The sequence below is a fragment of the Pomacea canaliculata genome, linkage group LG14, assembly GCF_003073045.1.
Source record: "Pomacea canaliculata isolate SZHN2017 linkage group LG14, ASM307304v1, whole genome shotgun sequence".
In the NCBI taxonomy this organism is placed as follows: Eukaryota; Metazoa; Mollusca; class Gastropoda; order Architaenioglossa; family Ampullariidae; genus Pomacea; species Pomacea canaliculata.
This window is the reverse complement of record NC_037603.1, coordinates 12966728-12994688: the sequence shown is the minus strand read 5'-3', so window position 1 is coordinate 12994688 and position 27961 is coordinate 12966728. Positions and strand designations below refer to the sequence as shown.

The window sequence follows — 27961 nt, the reverse complement described above, 5'->3', positions numbered from 1 at the left end:
ATAACAAGACATTTCAGACGAAAACTTTATTTTAGCGACACCTTTCTATTTTCAGCACTTCGCCAATCAAAGTTTAGCGTTTGGTGTGTGTAAATTGTGTGAAAAAATTCGGACATCTAAAAATTGTATATAAAGGTTTTAAACCCTGAATCATCATAATCATCATCATCATCTCATTTTTTCACTACATTCTTACGTTGGCACAAAATTAGTAGCGGTTGTATCCCCTGATATCTTTTGCGATGATGTCTCCTGACGTAAGCCTTAAGTAAGGGAAACAACTCCGTTGAGTGAAGAATCCAAATAGTTTCCTCCCCTGCATGAACCAGCAACACTGCAGACTGAATCGTAGATAAATGTAGACCAGCTAAAGTCATCTACAAGTAACATACTCTTAAAACATTCAACAGTTTTAAACATAATTTAAAATAGCATTAAAAAGAACCGGGATATTCTGTCCTGAGATCCTCAGTCTCATCATGACGAGCACTTATCGCCGTCACTTGCCCTCCAGTAGTTTCTGGACTTTGTCCTTATTGCAAGTGTTGTCGTCGTTGAGAACCCACTGTCCAAAATCTTTGAACCTCTTGACCTTCTCCCTGGTGGTATCCAGGAAGTTGTTGTGGATGGCCTTGGGGTGCAATGTCTGACGCCGAGTTTTATTGAACTTGTACCACACTCCGTCTATCACACTAGTCTCAAAGTCCACCAGACCGTATCGGATGCCTTTATGCTTTTCCTGTCGATAAAACAGATAAGTGAAGTTTAAATAATCCTTTTTGAAATTAAAACGCCTTCGTTACTATGAAATATACAAAATTAATATTGTCATTTTTCCACATCTTTCTTTTTATTTTAGATTGTGGATTGTTAAAGCAAACAACAAGATAAGAGTAGGCCCTTACTCAGCCACACTTATAGACTATTCACATACACGGTGTTGTTGTAGTTTTTGTATCCGTTATTCGTAGGAATAAATGTTATCACCTTAGGTGAAGAAAGAAAGAGAGAGTGAGCATGTCGTATCCCAGACAACAGATGGATGGGGTCAAAGGATCTTGTCCTCGGTACCCTAGTCTTGTTTTGAAGGACACTTATGTTCTTGGATTTTATATTTTGGTCTCTCGGGTACAATCCGGTGCTCAGCACTTGAACACGGTATGGTCTTTAAAAATGTCGAAATAAATCCATCATTCTTGTCCTTCGTGACGTCCTCAGGGCTGATAGCCCCTATAAAAGGTTTTATTGTCAGCTGTTTCGGACGATCCAACTACATCTGCTGGGACACGGTCTAAAGGCAACTTAACTTTAAGATTGACATTCTTATAGCAGCTGCCAGCATAACAGTTTCTGTATCTCGGGTACTCATAATAAGACAAGCTCGTAGGTAGTCAGTGACATATCCCACCCCTCTCCCCCAACAAAAAAATCACAGAAACCAGATAACCTCCAGCCTGGACTGGAACAGCAATAAAATATGATCGTTTGAACTTTCTGACAGCGAGTCAGTGGTTTAAACTCGGGTATCATCGGGATCCGATTTCATCTTGGGTAAACTGCTTGCTTTTTGTGTTTTTTGTGCTTTTTTTAACGAGCTACACAGGGTTAGGTGATGTGACTCGATATCGTATTAGATTTTTGCTTGTCGAAAAAAAACAGTCCCCCCTACCCAGAGTCTTTCCTTGCATTACAACTTTTTCATTGAAAAAACACACAGGAATTCCACTCTAGCAGATGATAATTTGTGATTTGTCGACAGTTACTAACGGGCTGCGGGGTGGGATGATGTGGGGTGGGCCTGGCGGGTTCACAAGTCGTGTGCGTCCTCCTTGCACCATCATTAATACTGGAACGCTACATGATTACTTATGCATAGTTCTATATTGAGGCTAGACAAGACTACCATCGACGTTACAGCGACTGACGTCATCACCACCACAAAACTGCTAACATCGAACACAATCATCGTTTCCGGAGAAATAACTGACTGGGCTGTGAACGTTTGGCATGCCCGAAATGGTAATGGACGGCTAACAGAAAGATTTTGTTTCGCTTGTTCTCCTGTCTGTCTGTCTGTCTGTCTGTCTGTCTGTCCGTCCGTCCGTCCGTCCGTCCGTCCGTCCGTCCGTCCGTCCGTCCGTCCGTTAGACAGACATTCGAGTGCGCAGTTGCTTACCACTAGCAGCCTGTTGAGATACCGCTGCTCGTTCTGCTTCCGCGGCGGGCTCTGCGTAGGGTCTAAAACCTTCATCTTCTCCACCAACTCCTCCATCAAGCGCGTCACTTCCGCCCACACGGCGCGCGTGCGGGACGTATTCCGGAAGTAGATGAAGGCCCCGCACATGATCTGGTCGTCCACGGAGGAATTGGTCCCAACTAGGTCCAGGTTCTTCGTGCGCGCCAGGTCCAGGAAGTCTGGCACGGGATTCTCAAACCACACAAAGTCGGTCTCGAAGAGCACGAAGGCATAGCCGGCCTGAAGAAGCTCGTTCAGAAGACGCGTTCGCAGCGCCATCATGCGCACGTATGCCACCGTGTAGAAGTTCAGCTCCCCGCTCAGCCGGGGGCCTTCTCCCCCCGCGGACTCCACCGAAACGATGTGGAGCCTCGGCCAGTCCCGCTGCACGCGCTGGCGGGTGACGTCATCTTCGGCCAGCAGGAGGATGTCGTCATGGAGGTTGGGGATGCCGGCGGTGTGGCAGAGCCAGTTGTAGGTCATCGGGACAAAGCCGTCGTTGATGATGGTGACGAGGAGAGGCCGCCTTTCCAAGATGGCTGCGGCGGCCTGGACAATCCTCAGCCCGTCATGGGCGGCTGCAACACGAGTCACCGGGCGGTTGGTTGATTTTTGTCTGAGCTGATTGAATGGTTTGCTTGTTGGTTGTTTTCTTCTCAGATTAGGATGGTTGATTTGTTTGGATTAGCTGGTTAGATGTGGTTGAGCGGTATGCTTTAAAAAAAAATTAATCGAGATGTTTCTTTGAATAAACGCTTTTTCAAATTCAACCTTCTCTTCCTCTCCTGGTCTGCGTATATGTGTTTGTGTGTTTGTATGTATAAGTTTATTTAAGTACGTCTGTATGTATAAGTGTGTGTGTGACACTGTGTGTGTGTGTGTGAGACTAGAGATAAAAGTGTAACTACAGGCCCAGCAGGCAGGCTCACCGTACATCAATTGAATAACTAAAAACAAATGTTCTTATCAAGCTGACATCCGGCAGTGAGAATCATTATTTTCTAGACAAATTTATAAGGTCCAGGTTTCTAGGCGAGATTGTAGGAATCAGCAAGCTATCCAAAAAGTTATGAATTTGTTTTTTCAAAATGTAGAAGTGACCCAGATCTGCCCCTCTTCTCACACCAGTCTTCCATTTTACCCCTCGTGTTTCAATAAATATGTCTTGATTGTATATGGACGGTTAGTATCTGTGAACCTGACATTTATTTCGTGATGGAGTTGTGATTCCACAACAGGTTGGAGTGGGATCCACTAAGAAATGACAGGAGAGCTTACACCGCTTCTAAACTACATCTGTTTGTACACTCGGGTAAATGTAGACGCCAACAGTATTTTAAGTTAAAAGAAATCACTGAGAAACCAACCAAACATAACCAACCGTGGATTATACTCGGGTTTCATACGACCCTGACAGGAGAAACTGTGTGGCAACACGCAAATGTTTGACAAACTGTGCAAATGTTTGACAAAAGACTCACTTCGCGTTGCGACCTTCTGACCCCAACACCCCGTTGTAAATTTTTGTGTGCTTAAAACCGTCACTTGAAACAAAATAAGCGTGTGTCCCCAAATCCGAGTTTGTTGATGGTGAGATTTCTAGATGACTAGAAGAACATTTTTAGTTTTTCTATTGGAGGGTTAGTACAGGAGGCGACCTGAATATTCTATCAGGTATCACGTGACTATACTCGAGATATTCCGAATTCCGAGTGCCTAGTAAACGAGTGTGACCTAACAGGTGCTATTTTAACATATATAATAAAATATTTTTAAAAATTTTACGAGGGAACAAAGGCCAGAATTCTGCTGTTGAATTTACCCGCGTCCCGTGTTCACATCGAACACAAACATCTTTCATCTTTCTGTCATCGTTGTCCCTGACTCAACAACCCCGTCTGTTGGTATTGAACCTGAGCTTTTACCGTCGTCTGACTGTCGTCCACTGCCATGTCTGCAACGATGGTTTAAGTGTGGATGCATAGGCTTGGGCCACATAGCAGCTCTATTATTATTTTAAGAAAGAATGGATTCGATCAGGCGGAGGGAGGTAAGGGTACTTGTTGACCCATGACCTTTGTTAGGTCATTAGGGAGTAATGTATTAGAGACTTCACTTTTCAGGGAACCAGTTGTATGTGAGGGCGATACCCATCTCCTCTCCCTCCCTGCCTTACCTTCGCCAACCCTCTTTAGAGTCAGCTACCCATCCCTGTGTGCCTCTCAGTTGGGACATCAGCGCTCTAACCACCCGGTCATCCAACAAGAATAATCACCGTTAGATGTTTTCTTGACCCCGCTCCTTCAGGTCGAACATATCTCTCCTGCCCCGTTCGGCTCTTAAAATCCTTACAGCTTTCGCTTTTGTTCCATAGAACCTTCTCGAAAATGCTCCATTGAAGTCAGTCTGAGGTCTACATCGTCAGTTTGTTTGTTATAGACGCGTTTTCTTCACACCACATAACAATGAGTGAACACCTTGTGTAGAGGGACCAACCCGGTCCTCAAGCTGACCTTTGACACCGATAATTCAATAATCGTGCCCCTGATTAGCAAATGAATACAATTTTATTGACAACTTCTCAAAGGTTGGCAGAGAGCCACGATAAACATCAGTTTTCACTCTCAAAGGTGTTTACAGTACTTTTAATAAATCTCAAAATAGCAACATCCATTAAATACCACTTTAATCATCAACGACTGCGCCGGAACATTAAATATTGTCACGGAGAGTTTCCTTTGTACTGCCGCCATACACATCGACAATGGACGAAACGAGCTCTGAGAGATTTATGTCGCGAAGATCATTTAATGCCTCAAAAGTTTCTTTTCATTCTTTCTTTCAGTCCTGTGGCAATAGCATGGCCGTATGGATATGTCGTTGAGTTCGGTTGAAAATTTATGAGCTTGCTGGGTGTGTCTCCGTCCTCTACTGTATACACTTCTGTCATCGTCGGTCGGTGGCAAAATATTATGGGAATCAAACCCTTGTGCTTCTGAATGCTCACCAGGAACATAAAAGCAAAACTAGCTCCATACTTAAGTTAGTGGAAGGAGAAAACCAAGGGCTAGCAGTATTCTAGTGGCTCACGTGTGATTCCTTCTGTATCTTTCAATCCGTCTGGTCTGTGGATGATGGCAGACAGGAATATGAACAGGACGAGAAAGAGTAACAAGATCCACCTCCATCTCCACCGTAACTTCAGCATGGTGAAACAAATCTGCAAACAAATAACATCATCCATTATCCATCATCAATCATCAATCATCATCGTTCAAACTATTGTTATTTTTTAAACGCTTTATTTTCATTAAAATATTTCTTTCTTTTTCAACTAAATCTGTTTTATAATGGTAAGAAGTATGCACTTACGTCACCTACAGGTAATCCATCGGAGTTAATGTAAGTGTATTTTTTTGTGACTGATAACTTCAAAAGCAAGCTCATTCGATTTTCGATAATTCGATAACCACTGCATGGGGAGGGTTGTGGATGGAGGTGGATGGAGGTGTCTGGCCGATAATATCAGCTCCTGACTACGGCTTCAGATCCCTGCTTTCGCAAGAACCTTTCTTCTGAGACTGCTTGATTTATTAGTCATTCAGGTGTGAAGTGGAGGAGATGAAAGGGTTCGGAAACTCGGCGTACCCATTGACACCGTGCTTACGCCATGACAACCGCTAACCCTTGCGACAAGGGTCACCATCGGTGGTGAGTGGTACAGTGTACCAAGCGCTGTGCCACTGTCTTGCTGGGCGTTTTGTTTCTCCAGTTTCTCTGTGGGCTAAAAGTGTTGTCCGATAAAGACTATCAGCTCAGACCTACTCTTGTCAACATGGAGTAGATTCTACTGAGCACAGAGCCTCTTTATGGAGTAGCGACAAGTGGATTGCACCCTGATGAATACGAAACATCCGCAGCACCTTCCTTTGTTCTTTCTTTTGCTCTTTGGTCTAAAACTCAAGCTATTGTAACTTTAGCATCTAGACCACCCTAACCAGAGTTCGAAACCTACTCCCCTCTCCCTCCCGTATTTTCCCCACCCCGAGAGTTCTGCCTGACAGATGGGCGGGTGGCACTACAGAGACTCCTTGAGACGCTGACAATACAAGCGTCATCACGTTGTAAATCACCGGTGTCGAGGTGCTGCTTTCATTGCTGACTAAATTTTTCTCCCTCTATTATTAATAATAAAATATAAATACATTTCAAATGTGAGTTTATATAAGACTCCTGTAAATTTGTTATTTGATAGATAGTCAATTTCCAACCTCGCTCTCGACTGTTCTTGTCCGAATCTGCTTTGGTCTCCATCTTCTCTTCCCCTGAGTATTCCAGTCAAGAACGTCATAGTTATCATGACGTATAATGACGTAAAACAAAGACTAGTTTGACGTCAGAAGAGAAGCAGACGTGGGGAACTAGTGACGCCATCGAAAATGAAGGACGCGCCATTTTTGCTGCATTGTTCCTGCGTCTGATTTGAGTGAGTTGGAAGAAGTTTAAGTTTTCCCAATATCACATCACACCTCTACCACTCGGTTACATAAAGATACAACGGATCGTGTGTTTGTGACTGTGACTGGAAAACAACCGATTTTGAAATGTTTTGAGCTAATTTTTAAGTACGGTGTGGGGACGAAGTTCGCACGGCATGTCTGAACAAAGCAGAGATGTGTATATACAGATCTGTGAACAAAGACAATCCACTGGCGTTTGTTGCCATTATCCTAAATGAGTACAAAGTAACTCAATCTGAGTGCAACACACACATAAAGATCACCTACCTCATATTATGTGTTATTGTTCTGATTTATGTCTTCTCCTAGCGCAGGGCACTCACACAGGAGAAGAGGCAGCGCACAGCAGACGATTATTTTTCTAATGCTACTTTTATCGGGTCGGCGAGAGACAGAAGGTCTTTCTCGCTGTCCATGTCAATAAAAATATTTGTTCCTTCACTCCATTCCAACGGCGTGTAACGTCCTTCACGCTCTACTTCACGTGTTTACGTCGCTACTCGAGATCCTGTTTTTACTATTAGTGGTCTTGTTGTTGACCCCACCTTTAACCCCTGTACCCGCCAAACGTGGGGTGGGCGCTGGCTGTTAGTTTCAGCCCCTGAGAGACATTCTGGCGAACCCCACAAAAAGACCCTCTGAGTCAGGCAGGGAGTGGTGTAGGACGTGCCAAGATGGTGAGAGACCGTGGTGCTGGTGCTGTTCGTGGACACAGCAGGTGGTGATGACCACACAGGACAGTGGAAGATTGTTTGGGCTACTGTTGCTGCTCTATCAACGGGTGACCGACAGACCTAGCACGAGCCGCGTGGGTTTCTGCTTCTTTTACTCCGTCTTTGTGTGTAAAGTCTCGTCATTTTCTTCATTCGTCCACCCCTTCGTTCCTTCCATCCTTTACCTTCGCAGTCCTGCCCTCCAGCATCGCCAGTGCGCATGACCAACGGCTGAGGATCACCGGAGGGTCCTCTTCGTGTACTGGACTGACAGATGAACACCAAAGGAGAGAGAGTACAAACAGACTGAGGGCAAACTTTTCTCCTCATTCAAACTCTCGACCTTAGGAGCCAGTGGCGATACTTTTATCGTTCCTTCAGAACTCTGCCGCAGTGTGACGTAGTGAATGAGTTATCGTCAGTAGACGAAACTCCAGCTCGTCAGGAAACACCAGATGAAGATTTCGACTTTTTTGTGAGTCACGTGAATATCATGGAGGATGTGTCTTGAACTGTTGCTACTTGAACACACAACTGGTGGGTTGAATACAGGACATAACTCTCTTTGTCCAGACTTTCTTTTTAACTTTACATGATCGCACCGCAAGTGACGAAATCTTTCTTTTCTCGGATCTCTTTACAGGGGGGCTTGAGGCTTATAAGGGACATGGTTGACGGCATAAAGGACGTAGAATTTTTTTCCGGCTACACGCAAAGAAAAAGAACGAGGAAAAAGAGAGAAAGAAAGGTTTTAGTTTTCACAGTGTTGGCTCATCGGGAAGTAACAGCCAAGACAATACAAGACGCCATCTTGGTCGTTGACGATGACTTGACTGGATTGTTATTGTAAAATAAACTAGATATCTAATGTTTTTTTTTATTCATGTTTAATGAATTTGTGACGGTTGATTAGACATTTAAAGAAAAAACAACCTCAAAGGCATTCGATTTCGATGCCTCATGACCCCTGGCCAAACAGTACGAAATCATTTCAAACGGAAACACTTCTCCCACTCAGTAACATCAGCAACAACAACAGCAACATTCTTTGTCACGTGTTTTGGAAATCTGAACTTTTAAAGGGAAGTAATAACCCACTCTCTCTCTAATGTTCCCACTTTCGAAATAGTATTAATTAATAAATTAATTTATTCGTTTGTTCATTCATTCTGTCTCTCTCTTTTTTCTCTCTCATAGTCTTTTTTTTTGTATTGTTGACAGCTAATGAAATAAATCAGTGACAATGCTCACCAAGGACTAATCTCACGGTATATTTCAATGACTACAACAGTAGTTTAATGACTGCTAGTGTGCTGTGTTTATCTGGGGATAGAAATAGTATGATCATTTGTTTGTTTATGTGATACTTGTATTTCAGTTTGCATAAAGCTGTTTCTATCGGTTTACATTTGAAATAAAGCCGTTAGCACAGGTAAACATAGCGATTGTAAAGACATGTTACACTTACCTCTTTCATGTCTCAAAGCCTTACGAATTCTTACAAATCTTTATGAAGCCAGAGTTAAACGGCCAGCTCCATGCGTACAGACAAACCTGAGAACTGAACACAGGCGAAGCTTTGTGCAACTCCAGATTTAGAAAGTGCATCTACGCTAGCCACCCGGGGTATCAAGTTGCCTAACGGCTGGCTGCAAAGCCGTCTTGTCCAATCAGAGACCTTCGTAGTCAAACGCTTTGCTGGTTGGTCTATAAAAATTTCAACTACTAGTTCAATCTTAAAGCACATAGTTCAATCATATATAAAGAAAATAATCATCTGTCAAATTAAAAAAAAGGTAAAAAAAAAATGCATTTTACAGAGAAAAACAGAAATCAAAATATTCATTAGACGATGGCGACGACGATGAGGATGATACAACAGACTGGATATACTTAGCTAGAGCGAAAGCTAGTTCAAATTAGACTCACACTTTGATAAAGCTGAACGAATTAATAATAATGACGACGATGATCATCATCAATCATCATCCATCATCATCCACCATCCACTCATCCATCCACCCATCCACACACCCATCCATCATCCATCCATTAATCATCAATCATCAATCCTCCTCCTCCTCCTCCTTATCATCATCATCAAAGATTACTCCAAACTAGAATACCCTTGGAGGCTTGGTGAAATTTGAAGATACATGGCCATTAGAGCCGACTTCCACTGGGGTCTGACGGGAGGTAATAGATATGACAGGGTTGTAAATGTAGACAAGAGGTTTATGAGGAACGGCGGCACCTGGCAGAGAGAATCTTTTCTTGCTCGACAAAGGGTAGTGAACTTGTTTGACCTGCCGATCCATGAAGCAAAATAATCACCTGGGTCTCAGAACTTTAGCCGTTGAGTAACAGCCATAACAACTGATGAGCAGGTATATGTCAGACAGACAGACACGGACATGTCAGGACCAACACGCTACTGCAGTTTACACAAGTGCATTGAAATTTGCACTAGTATATATATATAGACAGAGAGAATAATGATCATAATATTGGGTAGTAAACTAATTTCTATCACTTTCGATTCGTCTTAAAAAAAACCTGACATAAAAAAAAAACTATTTGTAACATATGTTGCTCATAATAATTATATATATGATGTCGTGCAACGTATAGAGAGTAAAGACCTCTCTAGCGCACACACACGCTAACACCTACTTACATACACTAGACTAAGCCTTATCCGAGGTGGGGACAACCACGGACCTTCATTTCATGAGGAAAACGGAATATCATGCAAGGGAGGCAATAAGCATTTGGTGAAAAACAGTGTCGGCAATATTACTTCCCTTTATATTTTCTCTCGCAACATAATCATTAAAATATTTATTTATTAACGTTTAAAAGAATTTTCCAATGGTTCTCGATCAAATTTTAGTTACCTCTCTCCCTTTCTACATTAGTAGATTTCTTAACAATTTCTTCTTTTGTTGTAAACGCATTTTCCTCCAATCTTATTTTCATTGGTGTTTGATTATGTAATGTTATTTGTAGTATATGAAAGAAAGGTTAAAGTCGTGCACTTGCCACTTGCAATGTCTGTTACTTCGTGAAGTGTAATCTTATTATAATTATTCTTCGTCCAGACTTTGTATAAATCCACTAAAAATCAGATCATGAGTGGTTATTAAAATTATTTTATGACCAGCTGGGCTTAGCAGCGTAGCCGGAAATACTACCTCAGACTGAACAATAATTTATATAAAAACTCGAGACCTTTTGAAAATTATTACCTTTTCAAATAATTCATAGTTAAATCTTTAAATCGCCAAAGTGTCCAGCCAGACAACGCCTGTCAAAATTGAACTTGAGAATGTTTCTTCCAAAAAGACTTTTGTAAAAAAAATCACCACAAAAAAACAAAAAAACAAAACAAAAAACAAAACAAACCAAAAAAAAAAACTGCCAGATCCAGACTTACTAATGTTTCGGGGTTTGTGTTAAGTCAAACTTGCCAGTGGTGCTGCGCCTTGTAAGCCATGTTTAAAACCTGAAAACTGACTCAGAAATATAGGAAATGTTGTTCAGCGGTAAACACGAGGAACACGAACAATGGAGGTTTCTCAAACTGTTTGAAAAAAAATAGCAGAGCAAAATACACGGCAGAGAGAAAAAAAACCCCTGAAAAATTACGAATTTTGCTTTTCTTGAAAGTTCGAAACTACATTTCCTTTCAACCCTTATTAGGTGTAAAATGACACTGGGAATCCTGACAGGCGACAGCTGTGTTTAATGCAAACAACGAGAAAAAGAACGAACGATGTTTGGCCTCTCTCCTGAAGACACGGTGACCTCTGGTTTGCACTTCTACGAGCTCTTTATTTTATTTATTTATTTTTGTCATGCATGTACATGATAACAATGGTAACATCAGGAGGAGATACAGCTTTAGACATATTTTTTTTACATACCACTAGTGGATACAACTGACGAGAGCCTTGCCCAACCGATGAGAGTGATGTCCCTTGAGGTAAATAGCTTAATACCAATAAGTATTTTTTTTTTGGTTTGTTTTATTTATTTATTAACGTAGACTTTGGTGTTTTTTGCCGCCTTTTGTTGCGGTGTGTGTATGTCTATGTTTTTATCGGTGTATACCTACTCCAAATCGCTCCCACCTGTAGACCACATCTTCCATGAATGGTCCCTGCCTTTGAGCTGAGATATTGAGACATTTTCAATCACAAATGTACATCATAACTGCATCATATTCTGCCTGTTGTGACAACATTACTCCTTGTGTTATATAACTATTCATTTTAACTCAGTGAAACCACGACTTTCTAAACACACTTCATGCTTCATTTAGTTTAGTTCGGAGTCTGATTAGGGATGATTAGCAGGTGTCACATTTGCTTTTAATTTTATTGTGTTTAAACATAACCAACACGATAAAATTTCACAGAACTTCTTGCTTCAAACAATTTTTAGCATCATAATTAAGTTTCTGAAAAGAGTTTGAAAATTAAAATCAATTCAGTCCTGTAAAAGATACAATATAGTTTAATTTTTTAAAATAATAACGATAAAGGAGGTAAAAGACGCGAAATCTTCATATATTTTATAATGAAATACAGTATAGGGTAAAGTTTTAATTGAAAGCCTGTTAAAATTCTTTCTGAAATGGCGAAATGTCTAGCAGTACCGTAAAATGTCTCTAACGTGAGAACTTTTTCTTTTTCAAATCACTAAGCTCAGCATGGTTCAAAATATTATTTCCCAAAATCTGAATACTGAGTAAACTTGTCTTCCATTTCAAAGACACAAATCTTTCTACTCCACCTCACCGAGACATTGCAAACGTCCACACATTCATATGATTGACACATGCGTCCACCTCTCCCATTGGCTGTAGCCATGACAATATAAATGTGTGAATATAATTCTTAATAGGAGTAATTATTTTTTACAATTTTTGTACAGTGGAATGTTTTAGATGTGTTGATTACGAAGGAAATGATTTGCTGGTGTGGCCTTAAACTAGTCATTGAAACGCAGACAAAACAAAATCTTTTTACAGACGTTAAACAGAAGAGAAAGCAGTCTTGTCATTTGTTTATCTCAATGTCTCTCCCTGTTGACGATGTCATGGCAACACAGTAAAGATGTCCGCCGGTTCGCGGTCGTACTGAAAAAGATCGAAGTCCAAAGCGAACCTTTCCTGCATGGCAGCAAGGAGGTCCTTCGATACCGCCCGGTACGCCGCCACCATGTGACGGTGACGAACGGCAGCCCACTGCGCATGTCCGAATGCGCTGTCTGTGGCTGCGGCGGTCACGAGGGACGTGACGAGGGCCGCCGACTGCGAAGGTGTCGCCCCCTGCAGTTCGCGCGTCAGAAGCTCAGCGGGGAATCCCCGGCCAGGAGCGATGTAACCGTTAAGCTGGAACGCCCGCCACAAGCGGCGCGCAAGGCTGACGTCATCGAGGCAAGCACGCAGCAGGGGGCGCTGCTCGAGCATCCGGAAGTGGTAGCGCGTCAGCAGCTGCAGCTCGTCCTGCACGTGGCTGGCATGGTCGAGACCCTGCAGCAAATGACCCAGACCGGAAGTGACGAGGACGTACCGCGCATCACGCGCGAAGGTCTCCATCTTGCCCACGACGTGGGGTCGGAAGATGCAAGGGTCACACAGCTCGTGGATCGGGCTCCAGTGGGGGTCGATGCTGACTTGAAAGGCGTAATTCAAAAACTCACTGAACGTGATGTCGTCAGCGCAGACGAACCTCTGAAACTAGAGAATGTTGGAGGTGAGCATCGGCGATAGACGAAAATTATTTACTATCTGTCGTTGCTCTAGCTGTAACATAAAAGATGCTATTTATAGTCATCAACAGCCTACTAGTCCCCTTATAAAAATCGTTGTTAAAATTCATTTATATTTGTATCAAGCTTAAATTTTAGAACATCGATGTTGATGCTTGACTACCTGTACGAGAAGAAAAAAAATGTAATAACAAAAAGTGACTTAAAAGAAGACTTTTTTTTTACTCAGATATTTCTTAGGTTACCATCTGCTTGGCATCCCGTGTGTGGTTGCTGTTCGGTCCTTCATCACCGCTAACACCGAGTTTAGGGCGGAGCTGGACGATGTTTTGCCCGTGGTCCAGCCACGAGTCCGGAAGAATAAACTTGTCCACATACCTGTGCAGTTAAACGACGAAAGGTATCACAGGTAATCTAGTCTATGACGTAGGCACGTGCGATAAAGACACTTAGTCCACTACAGCTTGTTGTTCTGGTAAACAGATCACCTTGCCGTAAATAAGGCGATGTCTTTCTTGTTTACCACAGGTTCTCTCCATCACTGATCAATGACAACAATTTATGTACAAGTATCGGCATGTACATGTAGAAAACGTATTTTATTGTGTTTATTGTTTACAACCGTTTGTTTGGCGTCTGGCCTGGAACACAACGGCCTCATGGATGGTTCGGTGTGTGTGTGTGCGTTTGTGTGTGTATGTGTGTGTGTGCACATTCAGGTTAATGAACACATTTTTAATGGTCGCCTTCTCGAGTGTCACTAACACTTTGTTTCAACTCTCTACGCATTTATGGTTTTCAAGCAATTATCTCTCTCTGTCGATGAAATGCTGTCCTGAAGGGATTCAGACCCTAATAGTGTGCGCCAGATATCTGGCTCCCAGTCAGTCTGCAGCAACATCAGAACCGAGACAACCGACCGTAAACTTTGATCCGCACTTGGGTCGCATAGACAAAACAAGTGAGAATATGTAAAAGTAAGGAGTGAAACATTAAATATTCCAATAGCTGTGCTACGTCTCAAAAAGCTGTTCGTTGTGTACTACTACCAAAAAAATCATGCACAACTGTAAATAATAATAATAATAATAATAATAATAATAATAATAATAATAATAATAATAATAATAATAATAATAATAATAATAATAATGATAATAATAATAATAATAAGTTGTTGTTTCAAACATAAACTTGTAAACATGAAGACACCTGGGACTGGCCAGCATGTGCACCACGCTATATTGTCTCTTCTTTTTAGCAACACATCGCAGACGACTTTCATAAAAAATGTAATCAGCCCACCCCGGTGGGAACTGAACTCACGCGCTCCAAAGTCGACTCCAAGGGTCACGTGCAAACATGACCCTGGTGCTGTTGAAGATGACGTCACGGCCAGGCTGTGTATTGAGCGAGACAGTCTTGGGGGTGCGGTTGCCTCCGAAGTGGACGTACAGGCGGTCGATGTCCAGGGGCGTGGAGACCTGTCCGGGGGTCTTGCCACTATCGCCGTACAGGTGGAAAAAGACTCGCTTCCAAAAGGTGCAGCCTACCTGCAACACGTTTAAAAATATTCTACCTTTTGCTGAACTTTACTTCTTTTATTCTTTTTCATAGTCTTTTTGGTATTTGTCTGCCGAGACTAACGGTTATGTTCTAAGTTAAAAAATTTCGGGAGACCGTCTTGACAGTAAAGTTAAATTATGTATTAAATTTTTACCTTTCCTGGGCTGGTGTGCATGAGTGAATTTAAATATGAAAGTAAGTTTGCTGACTTTACCGGGGAGAGAAAATTGCTAATGATCACAATCTTGATTTGTAATGTTTATGGTTTGTATGGTTTGTTTATTTACTGTACTTAAACAAACATCATGTTCCACACTCTTTTTTTCATTTTTTTTTTTTGGAGGTGGGGCTGAAGGTAAAAATTCATTTTTACTTTGTTTTGTTACACGCTGATCACATGCAGCAACCAGTTCTCTCATAATATTTGAAAGAGAAAGAGAGGAGGGACAGTAATGAGGAGATAAATCGAGAGCAAAAGAGATGGAGATTGATATAAAGAGAGAGTCACTACTTTGCATGCTATGGAATTTATTTTTTCGCGAGCGTGTCTGTGTGTGTTAGAATGCACTTGCCTTGAATAGAAAATGTATTTTTGTATAAGAATGACTTACAAAAATTTTTGAGTCAACAATCGTTTTATAAGTCTCGTCTATTGTAGTGCTTTGTTAGAGTAGTCACACGTGTGTAACAGTTTTTTACAAACAGATACAATTACTTAAACATGGTCCCTGCTAGAACAGTTAAATAAATTGGAAAAAATGTTAAATACTTAGAACATTTTTGCCTTTAAAATCTATGAACATCAAAGTTTATTTATTTTAAATACATAAAGTAGAAGTTAGATATATTTTTTTAAGTTTAAAGTTTTAGGTAAGACTTAACTATATCCTAGCTAAGATATACCTTTGGTACGAGGCACATGCTTAAATTGCTGGGTACATGGATGTAAGGGTCGGACACTCTCCCTCCTGTGTGCACATGCGTACGACACATGTTCTGAATGTGTTCCCGTCTACTAACGACATCCTTCTCCATAGAAACGTCCTTGTCGTCTGGATATTGATGAGCTTCCTTGACCTCTGCCCAAGAGGTTATCGCGCAATCTCGCGGCTTTCTTACCTTCTGAAAATTGTATGTGCCGAGCCACACATCATAAATGCATGACAAGGCCACGAGCACGCACGTGCCAGCATAAATATATAGTCAGGGAGATGTATGGATAGGTTATTCACATGCACCCTGGCATGCACGCACGCACACACACACACACACTGACACTTACGTAAATATTTACTTTATGGCAAATATCAGGAAAGGATTAAATAGGAGCTTACGAAAAATTTTATACTCGCATACACGCACACACAAACATACACACACACTCACACACACAGACACGCACAAATTATGCGTAGTTATTTTTTTTTTTTTGAATAAGCAAAAAAAAAAATGAAATAAATAAATAAAATAAAATAAAAAAAAAATAAATAAAACGCGAAATACAAGACAAATATTTAGGATGTTGTCAAACATACCATCTCGACGGGATGGAGCTTGTTTCGTCTGTCTACGACTGTGGAAAAAATCGTGCGCGCACACACACACACGTGAGTACGAATATATCCAAACACATAACAATCACACACGCGAGCACACACACACACACAAGGCTTAATGTGATAGAATATGAACAAAGAGAAATAAGACATTGTAAATCACCATTGAACATTTCTGTTATGAAAGTCTACAGACTATCAAAACTACAGAACCTCGCAATATTGTTTAAATTAGAATAACCCAAAAAGACAGGAAGAAAAAAATGAAAGAGTTAAGAGGAAAGCGGTGTACACAGAAAACGAAAGTTAAAACATTCAAACACATCAGGAGGAAGCTCTGGCAAAAAAGCTTCGTCTCTTGATTGCATCGTCCACCACACTGACTTTTATATGCATGCATATTATGGGATGGGCGATAAGGCTCGGGTTGACAGAAGCGCGATTGTCGCGCCTGGCGCTGGCACCCGAGGGAGGCGTTGCCTGCCAGACCGTGCGCATGACGAGCGCGTGCTTCTCTCGGGAGGCCCGGATGTTGCTGAAGAAAGATTATTTTTACGTCGTGCAACGCCTGGCCCCGGCCACTGCCCTCCCCATCCCCCTTTTCCTTTCCCCTTGTCGATGCGACACTCGTGAACATTTTTGTCTTGATATTTGTGAGTGCAGAGGCTCGGTTGATGGTTTTTAAACAGGGGATGGGAGGACTAGGGGACACACTGACACATATTCATTAGAAAGCATTTCAAACTTTATTATATTATGACATCTGACAGGTTTTACAATATTTAGCTAATTTCTTTCTCTTTAAATGATGGTTAGTCGGTCCTTGTAGGTCCATGTTCATCAGTTTTGGTCGCGAGGGGGAGTGTTTCATTGATGGCACACTTACATCTGTTGTCATTGGACCATTTTGTGATCATCTGTTGTCATTGGTCCATTCTGTGATCATCTGTTGTCCAGTTGTGCTCATTGTTCCCCGCAGACAACACCTATCTACTGCGCATGTCCTAGATCTCACCATTCATGCAGAAACTCTTCAAAGTTTCCAGGCGCTGAGCCGTACGATGACAATTACATTCTCCATTATGTGGTTCGTAAATATTTGATTAAGCACTTGTGTTTATTTGTTAAATTGGTCTGTTTCCCTCCAAATAATTTTTGAAAAACCTTTTTCTGATTTTGGTAGTCTCTTTACAAGTAATTCAATCGCCAACAAAGACCTAGTCATGCTGAAGTTTGTTAATCACTTACTGACTGGTGTCTTCAATGCCTGGTTTGTCATGATAAACACACACACACATACAATCGAAACAAAATAAAAATGTATTTTTTTCACTTTGCTGGAAGTACTACAGTCCGTCAAATTATAATAACAAAACCACTGGCAGAACAATTATAGTAGCAAAGAAAAGAAATGGAAGAAGGTCTTTGACATCAAAAAAACATCGTTGCACTCTAAAACTTCACGAAACTAGGTGTTGAAGAATATGACTGAATCCTAAAAGGTTGTTGTAGTAAGAATTGATCACCACACACACGCATCTTTTTACAACACAGCATCTTATTTATTTCTCTTGCCCTGTCTGCGCCATCTTGTCGTAGCCTAGACTTGTGGATGTCACTGTGGTTTTCATACTCGGAGTCCTTTTTCTGCCATTTTCCCGGAGAGCTGAATCGTTGCGATGTCACATCAGGCTTGGTGTGCATTGGGGGCGAGTCGGTTACAGCAGACATCGTGCTCCTCCGGGAGGCTGATCCTGCAATGACCGTTTGCTCTAACGGGAGTAGTCTGGGTGGAACGAGGTTTCTGTCGGCAAAGGTTGAGCTGCTGCACCGGGAATTGTGCTTTGAGCTTCCATACAAGTGTCATGATAACTTTTCAGATACATTCTGAAGAAGAACTTTTTATCAAAGATTTCATGTAGTGGACTCCATTGCCGACCGCATCAACTGTGTTGATTGTGTCCATCTTTGGCACGCAATGGTTCCTTTGTCTTGAGACCAGTGACCATGAGTCTTTTAATTTTTTTTGTGACTGGGGCTTTGAGCCCACTTTTGATGTTGGAGGACTTGCTCTCTTCATCAACTTTATTTCTATTTTGCACTCTGAATGCTTCTTTGTATGCATGTTTATGCAAGTGCATTTGATGTCGGTCCTAAACCTCGTCTTTATGGATGTCAAGAGTCTTGAGTCCAGCGGATAGTGAAGAAAGGCGCTATATAATAAACGTGCTTATATTATTTATTATTAAAGAAGCAGCAGATGAAAAGTCTGCTGTTCACGCCTGTGTTGGGCGATAGTGAACAAGTCCAGTCTTTGATGTTCACTAACCAGTTCTTCCTTCCGTCACCGCGCCGTCGACCATCCTCCAAGAGGATCATAAGAGAGAGGTTCACCAGATGCTCCATTTCTTTCTCTGACTTCACCGTTTGGAATGCTATGTCCTTTTCTTTTTGAACTGAGTCTATGTTTGAAACTTTCAAGTCCGGCCACAAAACTCCTTTCTCTAAGAACAAGCTATCGTATTTCAACAACTCTTCTGCTCGATCTTCAATTTTTTTACCTTCATCTATGTAATTCGATCCTGTTTGCGACATTATCTTCCGTTAACTGTTGTTTTTTATGTTTATTTTTTTTTTTGTATATCAGACTGGCCGCTCGTATGCAACCTTTCGTATTTTTCTTGTAAATCGTTCTATCCATTCGTATATAACCTTTCGTTCACAGCTCATTGAGCTCTCCTCCACGAGGAACCTTCGTTCTACAAAATCAGTTTTTATCATTCCTGGAGGGAAAAAGCCTCACTGCTTGTCTTTCTAACCTATGGTCTCTCTTTCTCTTCCCTCTTTCCCTCCGGCCTTTGCTGTCTTGGGCATTACTAAGCAACCAAAGTCATTATGACAGGACACAGGAGTGAATTGAGGACATGGCCTCCTGCTTCAAGTGTGGTTTGAGGAAGCAAAGAGCAAGCAAGGCAGTTTCCGTTTTTCTTTTTGTCTTTCTTTCTTAAAAGAAGACAGTGTCTCAAATTTTACTTTTCTGATGTCTACATTCACTTTCACACACAGTATCTTTCACTTGCTCTTTCACACAGTATCACCGAAACACAAGCCTCTCTCTCTCTCTCACACACAGGTATGTTAGTCGCATCAGTTCGCGAGATAATTTAGACAGAAACATCAACATCAAGCTATAACATGAGTTCTAATAAATAAGTCTACAGACACGACCACCCATCTTTATTTCGCTACAGGATTTAGTGAAAGAATGCTCCCTCAAAACCGCATGTCCATTATTTTCCGAGAACGAAAACTACTGGCCACCCAAGTTTACATTCCATTTTTTTGTCTTTTTTATTATCGTCAGCCCAATCCATCAGCCTATCTGCAGGCAGTCAGCCGGCGACGGAATTAATCAGCCTTGCTTTATAGTATGGAAGTGATGGGCCGATGCTGCTAGCGAGCTAAAACTCATTAACCCACGGCTGATTTCACTCACTCACCGCCAAAAAACTCGCTTATTCTTCAAGAGTTTTGTCCAGCGCTGAATGTCGGTCGGGTTTTTTTAAACATCAGCGATGCCAGCAACGATATTTTAATCGATCTTCGGCAAGACTGTCCTGCCCTCATGGAACCGAGGCCCTGAGGGAGCGACAACTCAGGAGCAGATGTGTCACACTGTCCACGCACGCGCACGAGTTGGGGGAGCGGGGGATGTGAGGGTGGGGTGAGACTGGGGAGGGTGTACCCCAGTTCCATCACACACACACCCATCCATACCCTGCAAGCATTGCCAGACCATCACCTGGGAGATTGTAGCCGCTCGCAGATCGAGTCTTTGGGAGGAATGTACAACAAGACTTGACTAGGACAGGTGATGAGACTGTCGGTGCCATGGCTCCGGAATGTCTGTGAGGTCTGTGTGTGTGTGTGTGTGAGTGTAAGTGTAAGTCTGTGTTTGTCTGAGTCTCTCTGTGTGTGAGACACAATGAAAGAATGTCTGTGGAGTAGATGTTGAGCACTTTACTTCCACATTGTAGGCCCTTGTCAACGATTGACCTCGATGGTTGCCTTCGCAGTCTTGCCGAACATTTGTGTTAAACTAATGGCGGCGGGACAACGAGGTGCGACTGTAAATTCCCAGTAACAGGAAAGACATTGCTAAAAGCATTTAAGGAACAAGTGTGTTTTTAAGTCCGCTTTAAAGACATGCGTGAATGCCCCATGGGACTGTACATGGCGGATTTATAATGGCAAGAAGGTCTACCCTTCCAGATGCACCAGACACAGGCATGCGATGACCACATGTGTCAGTTTTGACAGCAACAGGAAGTGTGAGATTGTTTGTGTGGGACAAGAAGCTAATATTGTACTCAAACATATTCTTAGATAATCACATATACTTATGTTCATACATATATATATATACTCCCATGTACACACACCGATCGTCCCATATACATACACTCATGAATATCGATACATAGCTACTCCCAGATTTTCATACATATACTCATACATACACCACATACTTATCTAAACATAGACATATACTCATGTATACTGACGTGTTTATATATATATATATTCACATATTCTTCCACATGCTCCGTGTCTGAATGTGAAGGTCCTGGACGTTTAACGTGAGTCTGTTACGAAGATGATAATAATATTAGGTTGGGCCACATTCAAAGTCTCACTATCATGTCTCAATGTCTACCTGTCAACAATGACTTAAGATATATTTCCAAGTCTTCACCAGCAAACCATTAACTGAAAGTTAAATCGTGAAAAAAAAACAAAAAAAAACCGTACGACTTAACACGATGTCGAGCTAAAGACCTCACCTGCAGGCTGACCCTAGTTTTGTGACATTTTTTTCCATTCCATTGCTCTCCCACCACCACCACCATTCTAACTAACCGTTCCTACCCCAAAATACACTCCACGTCTACGTAGGGTACTGCTGACCCTCGGATGACCTGTAGGACGCTGACATCACTACCGCCTCTTGGGGCCGTCGCTCGTTCACCGAGCCGTGAGGTAATGTTTTTCCTGACGGGTAATACGTCACGAAGTTTTGCTTTCCTGTTATTGTTTGTTTGTTTCTTTAACGTCACTCGATTGATTTCTGCTAGAATATTTTTCCTCTCATTCTCTCATTGGTACACACCCATTATTGTTGCCACTTAAGCAGTTTTTTTCTTTCTCTCTCTCTTCGGAAGGGGAAGGGATCGTGGTTATTGTGATCGATTTTGCTCGATCACACTGAAGAGGACTTTGTCCTTTCTTGGGTTATTGCAGCGTCTCCACGAGGATTTGATAATTATCCAACTGTGCAGGGTCGCCTTGGCGAAGACGAATTTGACGATCCACCCAATCCTCAGTGTTCCTAGAATTTAAAGTTCTACTAGGGCGCAATTTCTATTTTCTAGTGATTGGGTTGAGATAAGTACAAATTGCTATCTCCTAGATGTAAGTGAATAATTTTAGTCTTTGAGACATACAAGTATCTAATGTCTAATGTCCTGGGAGACGACTATTAGCATAAAGTCCCACCTTTGCCCCTAACTGATTGTAATTTGACATTAAAATGCGTTTCTGAAAATATTCATCACAGATTTTGTTTTGCAAATATACACTGCCTACGGCATAATAAATTTTTTAACCAGTTCTTTGTAATGTCAGTCGTTAAAGGTTTTTTTTACCTTGGACATCGGAATTAATCATTCACGGTTTCTGAGATATTATTTATTCACCGTGAGTAAAAAAGATGACCAACTGGAAACTGGTAAAGGAAGATGTAGAGAGATGAAGTTCTTACAAGAATAGTTGGTAGAGACAGCATAGAGATACCTCTGAGGTAGTTGCTAGCTATACAGAGGTCGTAATAACGAGACTTTTGAGGTATGTGGAGACAATACTTTGAACTCGTTTGTTCATTGAAGATTTCCGATTTGCTTCTAGTCTGTAGTAAATCTTTAAACACTATTCCCACTACAGTTTGTAGCTATGAATCACATATAAATATGTCCCCTGAGGCATTCGTGAGAACAGTGGTTATCTCAGGCATAAAAAAATCCCTCTTTAAAAAACATCTGACATAAGATGTCACTCTCTACATTTGTAAAAGAAAAAAAAAACCGACTGGCCAGGAACATCTTTAAAGACAATACATGCACTCGCTCGTCCACACACACACATTGGAAGGGGAAACAACTCTGAACAGGGAGGGGAAGACAACTCCCACGAATAAACAGGCTTGACATGTGGCAACTCCCAAGGAGCTGGAGAAAACATTGAGAGGTGGACAGCTGCTAAAGCTGTTCTCGTGATCACATCGACCCGCCGACCGAGTAGATTTATGAGACAGGAAAATGGTGAGCGGGGGAAGGGAACAACGACAAAAACAACGATATTAAAGAAGAAGGAGAGACGATGATGATGATGATGATGATGATGATGATGAGGAGGAGGAGGAGGAGGAGGAGGAAGAAGAAGGATGTGTAATTGTTAATCTACAGCGACATTTCAGAAGATGATAATGAATAAGAAAGATGTGTAGTTGTTAATCTAGTTTGTCTGCTAAGTGTCATCATAGATGTTTCTCAGTTTCAGAAGAAAAAGAAAAGACATGGCGGGCAAACTAATTGTTCATTTCCTTCCATCTTGTCTGTTATTAACTTTGAGATAAAAATAAATGGATAAAATAATCTGAAAAAATTAAACTAAGTGAAGACAATTTCCATGCAACTGGAAAACTGCAAGTCCGTCTAGGAAAATGCTCAGAAGAAAGACAGATGTAAAAGAGAATGAAAAAAATATAGAGAAAGATACCAAGATACCACCACCACACACAAAATCACACCCACACTCATCTAGTTACTCACCTTCATCGATATCGTCGCTCCTGAGCGATTTGTTCAGCAACACCACAAACACCACCACGACAACTGCAACCCACACTCGCGACCAGTACCACGACCGTCGCCTCATGGCTACACACAGACGTGTGGAAACTTGTGTATCAATTATTGTTTGTTGTTGTTATGCATGAATCTCTCTGTGACAGTCGTCTCACATTCACAACCGTCCTCACCACACCGCGGAGTGATGCCGGTGACCGCGCAGAGCAGCAGAGCCACACACACACAATGGCGAGCTTTTATAGTTTTTCCATTTGGAGAGTAGCAGGTTCAGAAGTGACAAAGCGCCAACTGAAAATGTTTTGTGTTATTCCTGCTGTGACATGAGCATCTCCAGCTAATTCCACGTCACAATCAGAATTCACTCTAACAGTAATCCTGTTTGAGTTCCCCAGAGGAAGCCAGCCTCCCCTTCTCGGCGAGAAACATCTGATGGCTTTCAAGTCGGAGAAAAGTTGCTACCTCCGTCACCGAAGAGCAGCGGTGATGTAAGATGGTATTAAACCACTGACCGCAACCTTTGTTGACCTCGTCGCCAGCTAGGGGTCACTTCCTGCTGTAGTCTTCGCGCGCCTGCTGCACAGACACGACACGCGACTGAAGACGAAAGCTTTGATCAGGAAGGAAGCCTCACTCCATTGTGATATTAATCCTTTATCAGTCTTTATCCTTGTTGCTGATGAGAATCACGAAAAATAATATGCAAATAACAGAAAGTAATACATATTGGATTGTATTCTTCCCTCAACACGTGACTAAGGACTTCGCAAGCGAAGCCCGATCAGACATCAAAGATCAAGCCTCTCTTTCATACTAACCTTATTCACAACCAGCAGGCCAACAACGAGTTGAAATCTCTATCTACATATTGACAAGATAAATGAATTGGAATGCAATTTCCTGACAAGCAAAAGCACCTCAGATAACAATGTTCACACACCAGTCGATACTAACCTCGTTCATCAGCAGCAGGACCACAGTCGTTGATAGCTGGGTCTGGACACCAACAGGACAAATTTCTCCGAATAAAAAGTCACATGCTGGTAAAGCCATAGCAAACATCAAAGTACAACCTGCCTACCTACAGCACCAATCCTAAATTATTGATAAATACGTCTGGAAAAATAACAATTGGTTACGATAGCAACAATGACTAATGGAGGGGGAGGACATTGAGTCGGTGGTATTTGATCGTTCAGTTTTTTTTTTTTTTTTGGTCGTGGTTAAATTAACAGGTGATGACACGTAAAAATTATCTTACAAGGCGACGACGAGGGAGAGAAAGAGGAACTAGACCCATCTTCTAGGAAGTCATGCGCATCAACATCAGTTCCAGAGGCAGTTGCTCCGCGAAGCAGGGAGTCAATCACTTCTTCATGTCCAGATACCTGAAACTCATGCCAGCATCCCTCGCCAGACAGTCAGGAGCGCGAAGAGCGGTTGTGTGTGTGTGTGTTGGAGTTTGAAGGGATGGGGAGGAGGTAGGTTGGGGGAGAGGAGGGAAAGCACGTGACTTCCTAGTCAACGGTTTTTCACGTGAGTGGCCACGCCATCCTTGTGACGAGAATTTGATGACGCTCTAGGCGAGCGACCGCGCTGTGTGTGTCACACGAACCTTGGCTTTTTTGTTGTGTGTTTTTGTTTGTTTGTTTTGTGGAAGGGGTTGCATGGGAAGGCAGGTGATTGAGTGTAGAATTAAAAAAAAGAGAGATCGCAGCAAGGGAGTAACCATTACTAGATGAAATAAGCGGAACTGTGCAATTCTGTGATATTCTGCCCCCAAATATTTTCTTTTGCTGCACTTGTCTGACCCAGTGGTATTGCGACGCGGTTATCTGCTCATGCTCATGGAGAACAAAAACAACAACAACAACAACAAACAAAACAAAAGAGATTTTCATTGTATATTGTTTGCGTTAATGGACTGTTTGTAGTTTGCCAGCAATTTCATGGTCGACAGAACACTTTTCTGAAAATAGAATTACATTATCTCGCGCCACCGGTGACCATGACTATACTTTACTTACATCTCTCGCCGGAAAACGGTACGTGGCCGAGAAAATCAATGAACAAATCAAATCTGTGTGTCTGCATGTCTATCTTCATACATCTATGCATGAATGTCCTTAAGTATGTAGATGAGTGCCCGTAGTTCCCAAACCCATGTGAAACAAAAAACAAAACAAAAGAAAAAAAAAACCGAAAAAAAGCCCCAAAAAACAAAAAATACATAACGCCAAAACTATAATATAACAACACACTTTATTCACAATAAACAAGAAAGATAATGGTAGAAGAAACTTTACATACTGTGGTTTCTGTGATGCTCGGGCATTCTCTCCCTCAAAGCTATTAGTCTGAAGTTTACTAGACTATATTTGTCTACCCAAATATGTTTATCAGTTCAGACTCTTGTCTGTCTCTTCGTCACATCTTGCTGAAACCATGTCAAAGTAATAAAAATCAAACAACCAATCAACTCTACCTTACATACTTACCCAAAATAAATCCCGGATTTTTCTTATGGTTCGGGTTTTAATATAAAACTTTTTCTTCAATGTCAAAAATAACCCCAAACACCTTTACCTTTGATAATGATGATGATCCTGTCACACTAAGCACTTTCATAACTGACGCTTAAAAAAATTCCAAAGCCCAGAAAATCAGACGAAAGAATGTCTATAGTCAGAAGGGAACACTGGGTGACGAACACAGGTGGTTGAATTTGGAGACGAATATGAGAACATGTGACAGGGGGGAGGGTCACAAGGTTAGGGGACATGGGAGGAGAGGAAGGATGGACCCCGGGTATGATGTGACAGATATTAATAACCACCGTGCACTGACTGACACCTCATCCATGCTCACCCTGCACCCACTACCACCCCTTCATCTCCCCCTCCCAACGTTTCCTGCCTTCATTCTTGTTGTGTTTTTCTTTTGGAGCAAGTCGTGTAGTGCTGGTGTCCACCAGTGTCCCAGCGCTCGTGCAATATTCACAAGGTCTAGCAGCATGTTGCCTGACCCTCGCTTCACAAAGGTTTTCCAGTCCCAGAGGAAGATGAAGCGAAAGAGGAAGAGGAGAGGCTGTGACTGCTTGTATCCAGAGAGGGAAGATAAGCTGCCTCCGCTATTCACTGGCAGAGCTGAGCGTCGAGGGATAAAGAAACAGAGAGAGAGAAAGAAGGGGGGTTGTGACTGTCAGGAAGGATGAAGAGGGAGGAGGGAGTGGGTAGAGGATGGAGGTGACGTATGTGCAGTTCCTTCATCCTCCCGCTACTTTCCGCCACGAGAAGCTCGCTGCGGCCCGAGTCCCTGAGGAACCGCCCCTGATGCTGGCGATAATGGGTTTTAGAAAATAGATCGGAAATGGCTAGGTCAGCTAGGAAAGGTCCGCCATATTGAATTTTGCGCTCAGGGATTCAGGGTGGGGGGACGAACGTGGGTGGGGAGGGTACGTACGTAAGTGTGAGAGTCATGCATGCAAGCAGACAAACACTCGTGACCAACCAAACACTATCTTTTAGTCGTTCTTCAGTACTCTTACCCTCCACTTTTGCACGCGTGTGTGTGTGTTTTGCTTGCACGTGCGTCCTATTTTTCACTCAATTTTTTACGCACAATTTATTTTATGTGTTCGCATGAATAATGCATGACAAAGAAATTTTCGCTTGAATGACGTTTCGTGCCTTAAAAACGTTAATGCGCGAGGAGATATCGGGGTAACGCGGGTGTAGGGTGCCAGTGGAAATTATTCTTTACTGCACTGATATCTTACATTATTCGTCTTAGATCGGACAGTTAAAGCAGGAGCAAGGATCCGATAGAGTCGACCAAAGACAGAAAAGAGAAAAGATAAAAGAAAACAGGAAAGAAAAATGTTAAAAAAAATACAAGACATTATAAACAAAGAAACAAGAAAAAAGAAAGAAAAAATACAAAAGAGTATAAAGAAAAAAAAATTCCAATAAAAGACATATTAAATCAATGTATAAAAAGGAATATATATATATAATTACAAAATAAAAATTATAAAAAGGAAATAGAGAATGGCAGACAAATGAAAGAAAGAGAGAAATAAAGGTAGACAAAATAAAAGAAAAAGACGGAACGATAATTATCCTGCTTTCTCTCTTCTTTTGCAGACTACCTTGAGTAAGCCGAATACTTCCTACCTATTATTATTCTAGCATCCACTCTTTCACCATCCTCATTTCCCTCACCTCCCTGCTTCCCGGATTCTGGCACCTCCTTCACACACTGCAGACGTGAAGAAAATTCAAATGCAGTCGTCAGCCGCTCAAGGACCCTGATCGATCACATGATCCCCTAATACCATTGATCCAATCAGCGATCTCAAGACAAACAAACATAAATCTTTGAGTAACTTCAGTGGCTGGTGACACTTTATTCAGACAGTCAACCCCTCTCATTGCAAACTTCAAACAGAAATGTTGGCAAGAGCAGTGCACGTGATTTTTCTTTGTTTGTTTGTCCGTTACAACTGGCGAATTTTTTTAATTCAAGATTGGTCCCTGGTGTGTCTTTATGAATTATCGAATTACTGATTGAATCAATCAATAAAACAATCCGTCAATAATTCAAGCAAGCAATAGATGACAATGCAAAAAAGAAGGGAAGAAAAATATTGTAAAATTTGTGGATGTAA

The 27961-nt window shown here is 41.8% G+C and overlaps 2 protein-coding genes across 8 annotated transcripts; both read right to left on the bottom strand.

The window, feature by feature from the left end:
* Nucleotides 1-11: 11 nt before the first annotated feature.
* Nucleotides 12-9050, bottom strand: LOC112555858 (UDP-D-xylose:L-fucose alpha-1,3-D-xylosyltransferase 1-like). Of its 3 annotated transcripts, none has more exons than XM_025224401.1 (4): nucleotides 8938-9050; nucleotides 5327-5456; nucleotides 2177-2814; nucleotides 12-739 (listed from the first exon to the last, which is right to left on the bottom strand). In XM_025224401.1, the coding sequence occupies exons 1-4, from the start codon at nucleotides 8944-8946 to the stop codon at nucleotides 500-502; spliced, it is 1017 nt and encodes a 338-aa protein (XP_025080186.1). In that variant the 5' UTR covers nucleotides 8947-9050; the 3' UTR covers nucleotides 12-499. The 3 variants fall into 3 exon arrangements, with proteins under 3 accessions (XP_025080186.1, XP_025080187.1, XP_025080185.1); XM_025224402.1 differs by lacking the exon at nucleotides 8938-9050 and adding an exon at nucleotides 7024-8816; XM_025224400.1 differs by lacking the exon at nucleotides 8938-9050 and adding an exon at nucleotides 5609-6082.
* Nucleotides 9051-11102: 2052 nt separating this feature from the next.
* Nucleotides 11103-25050, bottom strand: LOC112555860 (carbohydrate sulfotransferase 11-like). 5 transcript variants are annotated; one of them, XM_025224405.1, is made up of 8 exons: nucleotides 24554-25050; nucleotides 24247-24288; nucleotides 23257-23968; nucleotides 16349-16386; nucleotides 15717-15935; nucleotides 14574-14800; nucleotides 13493-13625; nucleotides 11103-13215 (listed from the first exon to the last, which is right to left on the bottom strand). In XM_025224405.1, exons 3-8 carry the CDS (start codon nucleotides 23360-23362, stop codon nucleotides 12571-12573), a joined length of 1368 nt encoding a protein of 455 aa, XP_025080190.1. In that variant the 5' UTR covers nucleotides 23363-23968; nucleotides 24247-24288; nucleotides 24554-25050; the 3' UTR covers nucleotides 11103-12570. The 5 variants fall into 5 exon arrangements, with proteins under 5 accessions (XP_025080190.1, XP_025080189.1, XP_025080191.1 ...); XM_025224404.1 differs by having other exon boundaries at nucleotides 24247-25050; XM_025224406.1 differs by having other exon boundaries at nucleotides 23257-23868; nucleotides 24247-25050.
* Nucleotides 25051-27961: the final 2911 nt, after the last annotated feature.

What these genes read in the sequence shown, in the direction of transcription:
- LOC112555858 (XM_025224400.1), bottom strand. Translation starts at nt 5,683, where the DNA reads ATGAGCTTGCTTTTGAAGTTATCAGTCACAAAAAAATACACTTACATT. An exon ending in ATGGATTACCTGTAGGTGAC is followed by an intron (nt 5,457 to 5,608) that starts GTAAGTGCATAC and finishes ATTTGTTTGCAG; the next exon opens with ATTTGTTTCACCATGCTGAA. An exon ending in AGATACAGAAGGAATCACAC is followed by an intron (nt 2,815 to 5,326) that starts GTGAGCCACTAG and finishes CTCGTGTTGCAG; the next exon opens with CCGCCCATGACGGGCTGAGG.
- LOC112555860 (XM_025224404.1), bottom strand. Translation starts at nt 23,362, where the DNA reads ATGAGGCGACGGTCGTGGTACTGGTCGCGAGTGTGGGTTGCAGTTGTC. An exon ending in GAGCGACGATATCGATGAAG is followed by an intron (nt 16,387 to 23,256) that starts GTGAGTAACTAG and finishes TTTTTTCCACAG; the next exon opens with TCGTAGACAGACGAAACAAG. An exon ending in GCATGTGCCTCGTACCAAAG is followed by an intron (nt 14,801 to 15,716) that starts GTATATCTTAGC and finishes AACGTGTTGCAG; the next exon opens with GTAGGCTGCACCTTTTGGAA.